The sequence below is a fragment of the Rhinolophus hipposideros genome (genome assembly GCF_964194185.1).
Source record: "Rhinolophus hipposideros genome assembly, chromosome: 16".
Taxonomy (NCBI): domain Eukaryota; kingdom Metazoa; phylum Chordata; class Mammalia; order Chiroptera; family Rhinolophidae; genus Rhinolophus; species Rhinolophus hipposideros.
Genome location: NC_138062.1, coordinates 29248877 through 29263234, shown reverse-complemented (window position 1 = coordinate 29263234; position 14358 = coordinate 29248877). Strand labels below are relative to the sequence as shown.

The 14358-nt window shown below is 41.5% G+C and overlaps 2 protein-coding genes across 2 annotated transcripts in view; one reads left to right on the top strand and one right to left on the bottom strand.

Annotated features, from left to right (window-relative positions):
• The window catches only part of ELP3 (elongator acetyltransferase complex subunit 3), a gene marked incomplete at its 5' end in the record, with an annotated part of 76298 nt that extends 71625 nt beyond the window's left edge, over positions 1-4673 (bottom strand). The window contains 3 exons of the mRNA XM_081077362.1: positions 924-1023; positions 4261-4546; positions 4638-4673. Coding sequence (XP_080933488.1) covers positions 924-1023; positions 4261-4546; positions 4638-4673 — 422 coding nt within the window. The remainder of the gene's footprint in view (positions 1-923; positions 1024-4260; positions 4547-4637) is intronic.
• Positions 4674-7352: 2679 nt separating this feature from the next.
• NUGGC (nuclear GTPase, germinal center associated) overlaps positions 7353-14358 on the top strand; it is a gene marked incomplete at its 5' end in the record, with an annotated part of 40108 nt that continues 33102 nt past the window's right edge. The window contains one exon of the mRNA XM_081077361.1: positions 7353-7385. Coding sequence (XP_080933487.1) covers positions 7353-7385 — 33 coding nt within the window. The remainder of the gene's footprint in view (positions 7386-14358) is intronic.

Below are 14358 nucleotides of genomic sequence, written 5' to 3'. Positions count from 1 at the left end.
AGAAATAAAAGATATAATTGGGGGTACAGCCAACAAAGACAGAAAAAAAACTTCTAGACCTGGTGGAAAAAAATCATTAAAATATCTTCCTAGTCAAAAAAGGATAGTTATTCATTCCTTTAGCAAATGTTTATTAAATAAGCACAATGTTCCAAGGAAGGGGTAAAACGTTCCAGTATCTCAAATGGAGAATATGGTCTTTAAAAAGGTCATACATGTGGTGATTAGATCACTGACAACCTGGGGGTGGGGAGAGAACACTTTCATTAGAGCAGCTCCATACAGTGAAAAATACAAATGTAGAGATGAAAGACCCCTCTCATTTGGGGATGAAGCCTAGTCCAAGCTGAACATGACTGTAGAGAGAAGTAGATGAACATGCCAAGGAGTTTCCAAAGTAGGGAAGGGTTGGATTAAATCAAGGAGCCCAAAGGGAGGGTTCTCCTGGAAGAGTTACTGCTTCTGCTGAGACACAGGAAACAGAAGGATGTGAAGTAGTACAGAAGCTAGGAACATGGGCTGTGGAGACATATAGCCTAATTCCTGGTCCCAACTCTGCGGATCACTAGTTGCTTACTCTTGGACAAACTATTTAACCTTTGTCTCAAATTATCCATTTGTCAAATGTGGGTGACATAAATACCTATACTTCATACAGTTTTTGGAAGGATCAACTAAGCTAATACATACAATGCACTACTAACAGTGACTGGAATACAGTAAGCGCCCAATAAATGTTAGAAGCTATTAGTATTATTAGGCTATGAGACAATTTTGCCATAAATGAGTGACAGGAAGGGCAGAAAGCAAAATTCGCAAGTGAAAAATAAAACATGAGATGGAAAATGTGTAGTATTTGATAATCTCGTAAAAGAGCTACGACCTAAGAACAAGAATGCCTTCTTTTTTATAGATCCACTTACTTATTAAGGTCAATGTCCTTCCCCTGCTCGTGAGCTTCAATCAGTTGTTTAATAACATCTCCTATGGTCAGCATCATTAGTTCAGCAGGGCTGAGGTCTCCTGGAAAGATAATAGTTAACAATGTAAAACATCATATTATTCAGGAAAGATTTTTTAATTTGTTAGTTTTCCTTCCCAAATCATTCCAACCATGCTGAAGGAACAGCTCAAGTTCACAAGACCAAACCTCCATTGTTTACAATTTCATCATTTTTTTGTATCTTTAATTTAAAACAAACCTGGCTTCACCTAGTGTATACGGGAAAAACTCACTTTAGAAGCACAGACACCACGAGAATGAGAAGTTGAGGATAAAGATTCTAATTGGAAAGGAACAAAGCAATTAAAATAGCTTCTCTTTATTTCCAGATTTATAACTATTTTTTGACGCATTATTTCATCTGATTCTCAGAACAGAATGAAGTAGATAGAACAGAAGAAATAACTGCCTGTCCCATAAAAATGCTACAAAGGGATGAAGTTGAAACTCAAACTCAGGTATTTGCAGAAGTATGTTACAAAGCAATGTAATTCATTTCCCCAAAAATAAGAAGACCTAACTGGAAAATAAGCCCCAGCATGATTTTTCAGGATGACATCTGAACATAAGCCCTAATGCATCTTCTGAAGTACAACTTAATATAAGACCCAGTCTTATTTTCAGGGAAACGTGGGACCACTTTGTAACAGAAAAGATGTGGGCTCTATACTTGTCCAAGGATCTTAATGCATCTCTAAGATATAGTCTGTCCACCATTGCGACCTTATGACAGCTGAGTCTCCTCTACCCATCTAAAAGGCAACCAACCACAGAAGCTGACATGTTCTTACATGACCCTATCCCTGCAATTACAGTTGACTGGTTCAAGGATGGGCACCTATCCAAGCCAAGCCAATCTGAGCTCTTTTCCTCAAGGCAGAACACACCAATCTCTCCCCAGTAATAAAAGCAGTGAGATTTCAGCTTGAGAGCTGCTACCAATCATGCTTCCTGTCCATAGGGAAAGCTGGTATGCAAAGATACTGAAGTCACCAGAGAGAAGCTTGGATGAGAAAGTCTAGCAGTTATAGAGCTCTTTCACGTACTTTCTCGTTCAAAACCTCACAGCAACACTGTAAGGTAGGAATTATTATCCCATTTTACAGATGTGAAAAATTAAGGCAAGCTATGATGCCATCGTAAATGGCATAGTTAAAACTCAAATCTACGTCTTTTCTGCACAACGTCCATTGTCTTTTTTGTACTGTACCAAGCTACCTCTAATTTAATGAGGCAAGGCCAACACATACAAAACAATTTGGTGGGGGGAAAGACCATCTATAATCAAAGGTTTTCCCAAACCATGTAACTCATCACTTCAGAATTCTACAAAGGTACCTGAAGGGCCACGTAACAGAGTTAGGGTTGGTGGTGGTGGAGGTAAAGAAAGGGGAAAGGAGAGAGGGTGAAAAGGAGGGTCTCTGTCTCCGTTTCAACCAAAGCAGTTCAGTTTTCACCTATTTAATACTGAGGTTCTACATAAGAATTTATTTGGAGGTAAAGACGGGATTCAAGTGATTAAAAATAAAGATTTGAAACCCACCTGGATAGCCCTCGAGTGTATCAGGAATAAACTAGAGACGTAAGTAGTAATAAAAGGCTTCATGGATCAAAAGGCACAGGGGTCTTTAATGAAAGGGCAGGATTTGGACAAGCACAACACAGGGTAATCCAGAAGGAACAATGTTAGGTATAGAAATTATCTTTGTGTGAAGGAGCATTGTCAAAACCAGAATACAGGCTTTTTGACAGGGTTTGGTAAAGAACAGAATACAGGATACATTGGCTACTAGGCAAAAGCATTTAAATGGAATGCAATAGACGGTGGAGAACTATGGATTTTCAAGTTTGGGAGTTAAAAACATGCAAATAGTGTTGAAAGAAAATAAGTATACAAAAGAAAAAGAAGATACAAAGATGATTCAGTAGGTGAAAATAATACATAAAGTCTGGATATTAAGTAAATCACTCTTGAAAGGCAACACTGTGGGGGGGAAACAACGCACAAAATTTAAAGTAAAAAACTTGGCTAAGCTCCTTCCCTACCTCTCAACCCCTACTGGCTGTGAGATAATGGGAAGATCAATGACTTCTAAGCCCCAATTCTTTGCCTGCAAAATTGGAACAATATGTACACATCTCACAAGACCACTGTGAGGACCAACTGAAATGATGTCTATGAAAGCCAAAGTACTATTCAAATATTAGTTATTAAGGTGGGTTTGGAGGATGGCGGCCAGAAAGATGAGGAATAAGCTACTTCAAGAGAAGGTAATTTCTAAGACCTAACAGGGTTTGGCGATACATAGATCAAGTCAGAAGTGTAAAGCTGTCTGGCTGGACAGACTGAGAAGTTAAAGGGAGAAGGTGACAATTAATTTGGGGACACCCAACAACTGAAGGTAATTTAGGCACTTGGACCTGTTGCTGGAAAAAAAAAAATTGCAGTTGCTGTTCCTTCACGATGCAGTAACTAAAAACAGGTTAAAAAAAAACTTTAAAAAATGTTTTTGAGTTCAGAGCCAACCTAAGCAGGCAGTTCCACTGCCTGAGAATAATTCAGGGCTGGAAAAGTTCCTTAACTCTCTGAATCTCAGCTTCTTCGTCTGTAAAATGGAGAGGATATCAACTTCAGAATTATTAGCAAACGCTCAATAAAAGGTCACTCGCATGATCAGAAACATCATTATTATTAGACTTGGCTGCACTAAAACCTGAGAAAATACCTGAAATGTGACTGCATCCTCTCTTAAAACTAAAGACGGCATCGCTCCGTGCTAATCCAGGAGGCAATACCAATGAGCCTCACTGTCCCATCGAAATCCAAGAATAATTCGGAGTTTTTCTTTTAAATTTACGACTTAAAAAAAAAGTCAATCAAAAAAGAAAAAGAAAAACAAACCCTACGTGAAAAGTAGGGTTTCTCCCAAAACAAATCTTAGCAAATTAGGGAGAACGCGTGAAATCCACCGACCCCGTGACCTACTTGGAGGGCGTTACCTTAGAACAGAGCTCTGCTCGCCATTGATGCAAAAGACACCCCGTGACTGCCCCAAAGGGAGGGAGCAGGGGCAGGTGGGTTCGAACGGCACCCGGGGCAGACGAAACAGCAGGGCTGGAGCCCACAGCCTCCAAGCGGCGGAGCTTCCGGCTCAGGCAGCGATCCCCGCGGGCGAGACCGGGGTCCGCACCTGACCGCTCAGGTGTGCGCCCCATCCCGACCACCCCAACCCTCGGCCACTCCTTCCTTTCCGCACCTTTGCGCTTCTGCTTCATTTCTCCTCCGTCGTCGCTGCGGCCACCACACTTAACAGGGACACCACGTTGGACCTCGGGGAAAGTAGACGGCCACAAAGCAACCCCGGCCTGGTGTAAACGGACCGTCACTAGGTCGTAAAGCTGCTCCCAGAAGGCGGTGCGCGCGAAGGCCCGCCCCCGCCGCCTCCCCCCCGCCGCCCCCCCCCCCGTCCCCGCCCAGCGGCGCAGGCGCGCAGCCGCAGGAGGCGGGGAAACGCTGCAGCCCCACGGCTGGGCTGGAGAAAGCTGGAGATGGGCGGTGCAGCAGCGGGATGAAGCTTAGAGAGAGGGCTGCGCCTGAGAGCCTGAAGTGTGGGCGTGGCTGGGCTGTAAATACCCGAGGCTGCGCCGCAGCACGAGTGGGAGCTCGCATGAAAACGAGCCTGCTAGTGGGATGGAAATTAAATTCAGAGCCTGGAAGAGGCCATGGAGGAATCAAGCAACAATTTGAGGCGCGGGGCTTTGACGCCAGTTGGTCTCCTATGAAAGGCACGTGCCATCGATAACCATCATGAAAGCTATGGAGGTTCCTCCGGGAAAATGCACCAAGTTTTGTAGAGTTGAAAGGCAGGACTTGAGATGCCATGCTCCTGAAAGCCAGCCTAGTCCTCTTTGTTCCGGAGGTGACTCCAAGACTTTGACCCACCACAAGCCTGAAACTGCCCTGGCCACGTCTGTGACTCCCCATCAGGCCAAATGCAGTGTTTACCTGTCCTTACTGTCATCCTACCACCAATTGACAAAGCTTCCTTGAAAAGTTTTTCATGATAGGACTCAGCACACTCTCTTAGGTTTTTTTCCTGTTTTTCTCTGTCTCTTTGGTGGACTCCTTCTCTACCTCACCTCCAACTATTGGTGTACTACCATCTGGGTGTCTCATATGCATCTCAAACTTAACATGTCCAAACCTATTGTTTTTCCTACTCTTGCTTATGAGGACTTACAAGAATTGTAATATCACGATTTGTGGCCCAGCATTTGGATTTTTGCAGTTTGAACTCTGAGGCTGCTTACGAGCATGACTCTACTCCTTGGACTTGGAAACTGCCTGCGGAACAGTGTCTCTGTGCTGTTTGATTTCTGTTGATAAGCAACCCAAAAGCTTTTGTCCTACAAGCCTGAGCTAGAATTAGGACACTGCAAAGGTCTAATCCCATGTTACCCACTATTCTTGTGTCACAGCCCCACTTGCTCACCAGTGAGTCAGCCAACTGTTGAAAACTCCAGTTGCCCCCAAATCAGAAAATAATGTAAGTTTGTGGTGTTGTTTTCCCCTAGCAACCGATCGCTGGGATCATCAGCTACTTCAACTTTTGCCTTTAAAAACCCAGTCCTATCCTCTCCACTTTGGAACATGTCTTTGGTTCATACCAAGGGATATATATCCCTGATTTGCAAATCATGTGTGAATAAACTTCTTAATCTCTTCTGGGATTATCTGAAGTGTTAAAGAGAAAACTACAGGCCCAAAATGGCATCATTTTTCTTATAATCCATGATACCAAACGTAGATTTAATAGCTGGCCTAACTGCTCTTTCAACTTTTCCTAGAAATACCATCTTAATCAACCAGTCTGGAATTTTCTAGTCAAGCACCAGGAAGGTAATCTATCACATGGGCCCTCTTCATCCCCTACAGAAAAAGAGAGACAAACCGTGTAATAAAAACCTTGCCATTCCTTCCCTCCAAAAAAGGAGGTCCTGGTCTAAAAATAATATTTCCCTTTTATTAATAGCTCCCTTGCTCCACCCTTCTTCCTATAAAAAACCTTCCCTTTTGTACAACCCCTTGGAGAGCCCTTCTAGTTGCTAGATGGGATGCTGCCAGATTCATGAATCAGTTAATAAAACCAATTCGATCAAATTTACTCAGTTGAATTTTTTTAATAGAAGACATCATCATCCACCTCATCACTCTTACCTCACACAAGAGAAAGAGCAAGGTGGTAAATTTTAAATAGGGGTTAAAGTAGACCTTATTGAGAATGTGATATTTGAGTTAATACTTGCTCTGCAGGTATCTAAGGGTATTTCAGGTAGAGGGAACATTTAGCACAAACGTCCTCAGCTAGCATAGGGATAACAAGAGGGATTTCATTTTAAAACTAGACTCCATCTTGTGTATAAGGTCAGGAATGCAAAGGGGAAAAGCCTGAGACATTCATTAACTACCTGCTGCTCACTTCCTGAATGTACATAGCTAAGAAGGGGAAAAAACACAATGTAATCAGCAAACCTTGAAAAAATAACCAGCATGTTCTGTTCTCATGAAGTCAAGCACTGTGAAAAAAAAAAAGAAAGAAAAAAAGAAAGAAAGGGAAAGAAATTAGAGATTGTAAAACTCCTGTGTAAGTTTATTTTTACAGAACTTGAAAGAAAACCTTGTGTCATGCGGGGTCTCTGGTCCTGCTCCCTGCATAAGAACTCAAGATATGGTGAGGCCAAAAAGGAACAGCAATGGAGCCATGGATAGGGGGTTCATACCACTAGTCTCACTGGCGACTGGGTTGGAGATACAGGAAGAAGGCTCCACACGATCCGCAATCTGCCAGTTGCTTCTTCGCCAACCAACCAACCAACCAACCCCCACAGCATAGCCACGGCAGTTATATCAGTGGCTAATGGCTAACCAGTAACAGCTGATGGCCACCCAGCCACAGCGGATGTCCATCCAATTACAGCTGATGGCCATCTACTACCCGAGCCAGCACCTTTCCACGTGAGGCCGAGAGCCTGGAAACTGCTCTCTGGGACTCTGTCCCCATACCTTGTCATGGGACAAAATTGAGCAGACACCTGCTGACCATAAGATAAAGACATTGCTTGCTGACCACAGAGACAACCATCATGGGAAAGTCCACCAGCTTCCCCTCTCTGGTCTCCTATCCTTCCCGGAATAACCTGTAAAAAACCCTCACACAATCCTATCCAGTAACCATCCAGCTCCTTCCTTCTTGCTGGTTCCCTGGTGCACTAACTATCTCTCAATAAAGCTTTGCTTGCCGAACTTCTTATCGGGTATGCTCATTTCTATGACATTGGACCTAAGAACATGGCCTCAGTTGGCTCCAACAACAGTCCTATGGTAAGAGGATGCCTGGTGTTATCAATGAAAGTAAAGAGGATAGTGTCAGTGGTGAGTGAGTGAGGGGAAGTGGTCGAAGAAAGGGTGCAGTAGGGAAAATATAAAATAGAGTCATTTTAAACAAGCAGCTAAAATTATTGAAAGTTGAGGTCTGAGAAAAGACTTCATTTTTGTTCTAAGTAACCTGGGATCTTAACGTTTTTGAACTCTCCAGTCTTGTGTCAATGCCTGCTTACACATCCAAACCTCCAGGTAACCCTCTAATTACCCCCTGAAGAACTCATATATTGAGGCCATCTGATTGCCCGCAATGAAGGACTCCTGTATACATCCACCTGACATCCATTATTCAGACCACTGGATGTGACCAGACCACCAGGCACCTATCTTCCTGAGTGCCTGACATCTGACTAATCACTGTCTTGGACCAATCCTAGAGCTAAGAATACAGGAATAATCATTTTCAAGAATGTACTTTCTGCTATAAGAACTTTTAAGTTTTCTTTCTTCTTTGGAACACTTTTGGGTTTTTGCCTAGTTGTGTTTCTAGTTTGCAAACTCTAAGATCCTTGACTAAATCTCTATCATTTATTTCTAGCAAAGACTCCAGACTCTTTCTAAGTTCATTCCAGAGTTCAGAGCAGTGATGGGGTGGGTTAGGGTGGGTTGGGGCGCAGTACAGCTCTTGTTAGACCTTGTAGGTCATTATAACGCCTTTGCTCTAAGTGACATGGGGAGCCATTGGAAAGTTTCTTAGCAGAGAGATGATCTGACTTATAATGTAAAGTTCTCTATTTTCTGTGTTGAGAATAGACGTTAGGGGGAAGGGAAGAGCCTGGGAGGTCAGATAGGTGGCTATTATCACACCAGTGCAGGTGATCCCCAAACTTTGATGCACGTTAGAATCACCTGGGGAGTAGTGAAAAATCCCAGTACTCCAATCACATCCTATACCAATTAAGTCAAAATATCCAGGAGTGGGAGCCAGGCATAAGTATTTTTAAAAGCTCTTTGGGTGATTCTAATGGGCAGCAAAGTTTGGGAACCACTGACCAAGGCCAGAGACGATTAGGACTTGAATCAGTGTAGTAAGCAGGGGAGGTGGTAAGAAGTGTTCAGATGCTGAATATATTTTGAAAGTTTGTATAAGACTTCCTGACAGATCAGAGGTGTGGTATGAGAGAAAGACAGACATAAACATCCAAGATGACACCGAAGCTTTTGGAGCGAGGGATTGGAATCGTGTCATTGCTGTTCACTGAGATGGAAAAGACTGTAGGTGGAGTGGGGTTTTAAGTGGCGGCGTGTCGTGGACATGTTGTGTTCAGGATGCTTAGTGAGCAGTAAGACATGAAAATGATCGGGGCTAGAGATACCAGTTGAGAGTTAGAGGCATAGAGGTGAAATGTAAAGCTATGAAACAGGATGACTGTGGAAAAGAAAGAGAAGAGACCAAAGACTAAACTTTGAGGTGTTCTATTATTATCAGATTGAGAAGAGGCGTAACCAGCAAAGAAGGCTGATAAGGTACCTCCTGGGAGGTGGGGGAAAAAACTAGGAGAGTGAGATTACCTGGAAGCCAAGTGAAGAAAGTGATTTAAGGAGCAGGGAGTAATCCACGGGATCAAATCCTATTGTGAGTCGAGTAAGATGAGGATTGAAAATTGATGAGTATCATGGGGAATTTAATAAGAACGGTTTCATGGAATGGTAGAAGGGAAAGCTTGACTAGATTTACGATAGATTGAGAGGAGAGGATTTTGAGACAGTGAGTTTAGACAACTCTTTGGAGGAGTTTTGCCACAAAGAACAATGGGGTAGTAGCTGGCAGGGAAACTGGGGTCAAAGGGAGTATGTGTTTGTTAAAATGGAATAGTTAACAGCAAGTTTGTACATCTACGGGAGTAATCCAATGGAGAGTGAAAAGCTGCTGAATTAAGATAAGAAGGGAAAGTACTCTGCCTTAGCCCTTCAGTTGGGAAAGGGGATGCAATCTGGTGCACAAGAGAAGGGATTCGCTTCTGATGGGCACAGGGATAGTTCATCTATTAACAGACTGGAAGACGGAGCATGTGAGTGCAGATTCTGACAGGTAGTGGGGTGTGATGGTGGAGCTCGGTGGACATTCTCAATTACTTCAATGTTTCCAGTGAGTGCAATGACAATTCAGCCTGGTGGTTTGCCCACATTTGTAACAGACCTGGCATTCAGGTGTCCAAAGACAGCTGTCAGGGAACATCATAAAGAACCCAGGCAGCTTTCAACATGATCACAATGAATTTTAATGATTAGGTACTTTAGTAATGTCTCTGATTAACAATACAGTTAACTGGGGCGGCTGATTAGCTCAATTGGTTACAGCACAGTGCTCTTAACAAGGTTGCCGGTTCGATCCCCATATGGGCCACTGTGAGCTGCACCCTCCACAACGAGATTGAAACAGCTACTTGACTTGGAGTTGATGGGTCCTGGAAAAACACACTTAAAATAAATAAAAGTTTAAAAATATATATATACAGCTAACTGTTGAAGCAAGAAGCAGCCAGTAGAGGGAGAGCTAAGCACGTGTAAGATGAATACAACTATTGGTGTGGTTTTGCCCAGATAAGATCCAATGCTAATGATCATATATTCACGTTGATTTTCTTTGGTTTGAACTTTCTATTGATATTTCTATGGTTTTCTTATGAATAAGGCATACCATCTTGCCAAAAGTTGAAAGCAATTTTTAAGACCACAGTCTAAATATCTACCTTCAATTCTTTTTGACCTCTTTGCCTATTGAATCATCCCTTTGAACTAAAAACATAAACGTACAGTTACTGAGGGTTATCCTAGTAATAACTGAATTGCCTTTGAAGGTCAAACACTACCTGAAGTTGAAAGTTTAAAAAAACATCCTTTTCCCTGTACTTGATGTGATTGTTTGGAGTAAGCAAGGTGGAGTAAGTTCTACTTTCTTCTCTTCTTGGCATCATTTTACAAATATTTGTTTTTCTGTTTTGTTTTTTTAAAATATGGGTGTAGAATTTAAATTCCAAAAGGAGTTATTTAAAACTGTGTGGCACTCATGTATACAATCACACAATACAAGGTTGTTTGGTTTTCGATGAATTTCACGACTTTGTATCAAGAATCCAGTTATCTTCACCACCTCATGTCACCCATTTCTCCCAGTTGTCTTGTATTTGGGGGTGGAGAAACAGTATTTTGTCCTTTTTGCGACTGGGACTTGTTTCATATCTGCTGGAGTAAGTCAGATCCATCAAAATTACTTTCACCCTCAAAGAAAACATGCTGCAAGGTGGATGCTGAGGCTGTTTGGGAAGGAAACATGACTAACATCTGCCTGCTTGTAGGAATAGGGCAGCAAAGAATGTCAGATCCCCAATTCACATACAATTTAAGGTTAAATGAAAGGGGGAAATAGCATGAATCAATGTCTGAGGGAGGATATTGTCCGCAAATAACCCTCCGCTGGCAAATTAGTTTCACTTCTGCTTGTGTAAATGTGACTGTGACTGTGACAAAGGGCTGTCCACCCCAGCTGGTTCCCCATTTCTATACTAAGGCAAAGAAACTGCTACCATTTCCACTGTGGACTCCTGGAGCTGAAGCAGAAAAAGTGACATCTGGTAAGTTGTTTTTATTATAGAATTTATGCTGTCACTTATGGTTGATTTTTAAAAAATAGACTTTAGGTTTACAGAAAAGTTGAGAAGATAGTACCGAGAGTCCTCATATAACCCACACTCGATTTCTTCTCTTGTCTTACATTAGTATGAAATATTTGTTACAATTAATGAACCAATATTTGTAACTGGAGGCTAGACTTTGTTTCGATTGTCTCAGTTATTATCATAATGTCCTTTTTCTGTTTTAGGATCCCATCCAGGAGACCACATTACATTTAGTCATCGTGTCTCCTTAGGATTCTCTTGGTTGTGGCAGTTTCTCAGACTTTCTTTGTTTTTGACGAACTTGACAGTTTTGAGGAGTGCTGGTCAGGTTCTGAGGAGTACAGATCAGGTATTCCCTAGGAATCTCTTCTATTGAGATTGGTCTGTTTGGTTTTTTCATGAATAGATTAGAGTTATGGGTTTAGGGGAAAAAGATCACAGAATTAAAGCTCTCATCACATCACATCAAAGGTACATACTATCCACATGATTTATGACAATTGATGTTGATTTTGATCACTTGGCTGGGGGAGTGTTTGTCAGGATCCTCCACTGTAAAGTTACCCTTTTCCCTCCTTTCCATACGGTCCTCTTTGAAGGAAGTCGTCCTGCAAAGCCCACACTTAAGGAGTGGAGCGGTTATGCTCCCTCTTCTTGAGGGCGGAGTGTCTGCATAAAGTATTCGGAATTTTTTTACGTGTATATGGGAGATTTGTTTCTTCTCCCTATTTTGATTTGCTTAAAATAAGATATTTCTTGAGGGAAAGTGAATTCTACTCTGTTTGTTTAAGTGAATTTAAGGCTATGTAAAGGCCAACGAACTAGAAATCTGGAGGATCAGGATTTAGTTTGAATTTTATTTAATAGTGTGATCTTAGGCAAACTCAGTAATCATTCCTCCCCAAAGAAAACATGTATTGCAGACTCCGTCGGGGTAGTATTAATGTCATCTTATGCCTCACTAACTTTGGCAAGCTTAGGGGAGCAACATGAGAGGATTCAAATTCTGATAAAGTACGTTATGAAAATATCTGCTTATTTTACTTGCCTACTCACCTGGGGGAGAAGGGGCAGAGAAAATCATGTCATCCCAATGCCTCCTCTACTGTATCTATGTCCGGTGGCTGCACTTCTAATGCTGCCCACTTCAGCTGATGTGTTAACACAGAAAACATAGCTCTTTTCCTTTGGGGATTTGAAGGCCCTTGTTTCACTTTTACTTCTAAACTGTGTTTGAATTGCTCCTTTGAGACAGTGCAATGTCCAATACGTTGGTCAGGAAATGCTGCCAACACCAAACATACTTAAACCCTAAAAAAAAAAAAAAGGAACCAAATCCTAAATGTCATCAACATTCCATCATTTTATTAAGAATCTCCTGTTCCTTATTTTACTCTTAAGTTACCTTTCTGGGGAGGAAACAGATTTTACCAAAGACTCTTGAAGAAAAGTGGGATAGAACCCTCGTGGTGATTGGTCAATGGGGACAAGAATGGGAATTAGTTTATCAGTTAAGGTGGCATCTGTTCCCCCAAAACTAAATAGACTTGGCCCAGGTAAATACTGGTACTGATTTCTAATTTAATTGTCTTCAATAAATACTCTAAAAAAAAATTGTATAGATGCTTAAGTGTCTGTAGAGGAATATGCATCATCATATTTAATTCTTAACAATGAACTCTGGATTTTCATGTTCTCATTTTATACGTGGATAAACTGAGGCTCAGAGATGTTAGATGATTTGTTCAGTGTCACACTGAAGTACTGGAGCAGGATCCAAACATTCAGGCAGTCTGACTCTAATTCCAGAGTAATTTCCACTACACCATTCACTGTCTGGAGTGTAAGCCCTGGGTGTGCAGACAATTTGCCCATTTTATTTCCTGATATATCTCCAGCACCTAGAACAGTGCCTGGCACATAGTAAAGACTCAAATATTTGTTGAATGAACGAATATAATTTCTGCCATTATTAATCTTATCTTCTAAGACATGTTTAAAAGGTACACTCCATTCATTTAAAAAATATTTATTTAGTGCTTCCTATGTACCAAGTATTTCCCATGTTTATTTTTATTTTATTTTATTTTATTACCCATGTTTAAGTGGGTAATAAACCAAAGTTGATCAAAATGCCCCTTAAAGAACTTAGCTAATTTAAGCATTTTGGTTTTTTTTCCTGTTAGTGTTGCCTGAGTCTGGGGGTAGGGGATAGAAATGAAAGGAAAACAAGAAAAATATTGGGAGGAATTAATGGTATGAAGCAAGGTAGGGTGAAATGAGATTCTGACTAAAAGAGAAGAGCTAGGGGAAGAGAACAGGACGTTGGTAATTTCTAATGCATTCAATTCTGCATCAGACACAGAATGAATGCAGTAGAAGTCTCTCTCTCTCTCTCTCTTCTCTCTCTCTCTCTCTCTCTCTCTCTCTCTCTCTCATACACACACACATACACACACACACACACACACACACACACACACACTCACTCACTCACTCACTCACATGTGCATACACCCACTCTGGCTTGTTTTACCTCTGAGGACATTGAAAAATTTCCTGGCAGTAGGTTCACTTTGAGTCCCTAAGTACAATTTTATCAAGTTGCTTCTCTCCCTCCTCATTTGTGGGCACTGTTCCCTTCATTCTCCGGAGGCTTTGTTTAAATAGTACCTATTTAAGGCTGGTTGTGGCGTGAAGAAAACACTGAACTTGGAGTCACTATGTGACCTTGGACACGTTCTTTCCCTTCTCTGGGCCTCACTGTCCATACCTGTAAAAGAAGGGGTTCCAGAGTATCCTTTATTTAAGTCCACTGTATGAAGCTGTTGTAGTAGAGGAATGACTATTGCACATGTGTCACCTCTATTATGCTATTCTGAGAAAACAGACAATAAGAAAACACAAACAGAAGAGAGAGTGGAAGAAGCAAGGATAACTGTCAAAATTCATAATTATTTAACAGGAAACTGGTTCTGTGTAACCTTCCTATATCTAGCTAAATATGCAGAGTCTCATTTTAAAAGACACTATTCTTAGGCTCAGTGCACATGAATGTAAATAAGTACCAAAAGCAAAACTAAAGTTCTAACCACATAGTTGAAATACAAGTGAAATAAACCACAAACGAAACCTTGCCTAGATGAGCAATAAATTTGGGCTGTTTCCAATTGCTTCTCCATAGGAACCAAATTTTCACGATTTCACCATCATTACTGTCTTCTCTTTGGGGAAAAGTGGACCCCAACACTTGAAGAAGGACTGTGCACCTTTTGGTTGTTTTCTCCAGAAAG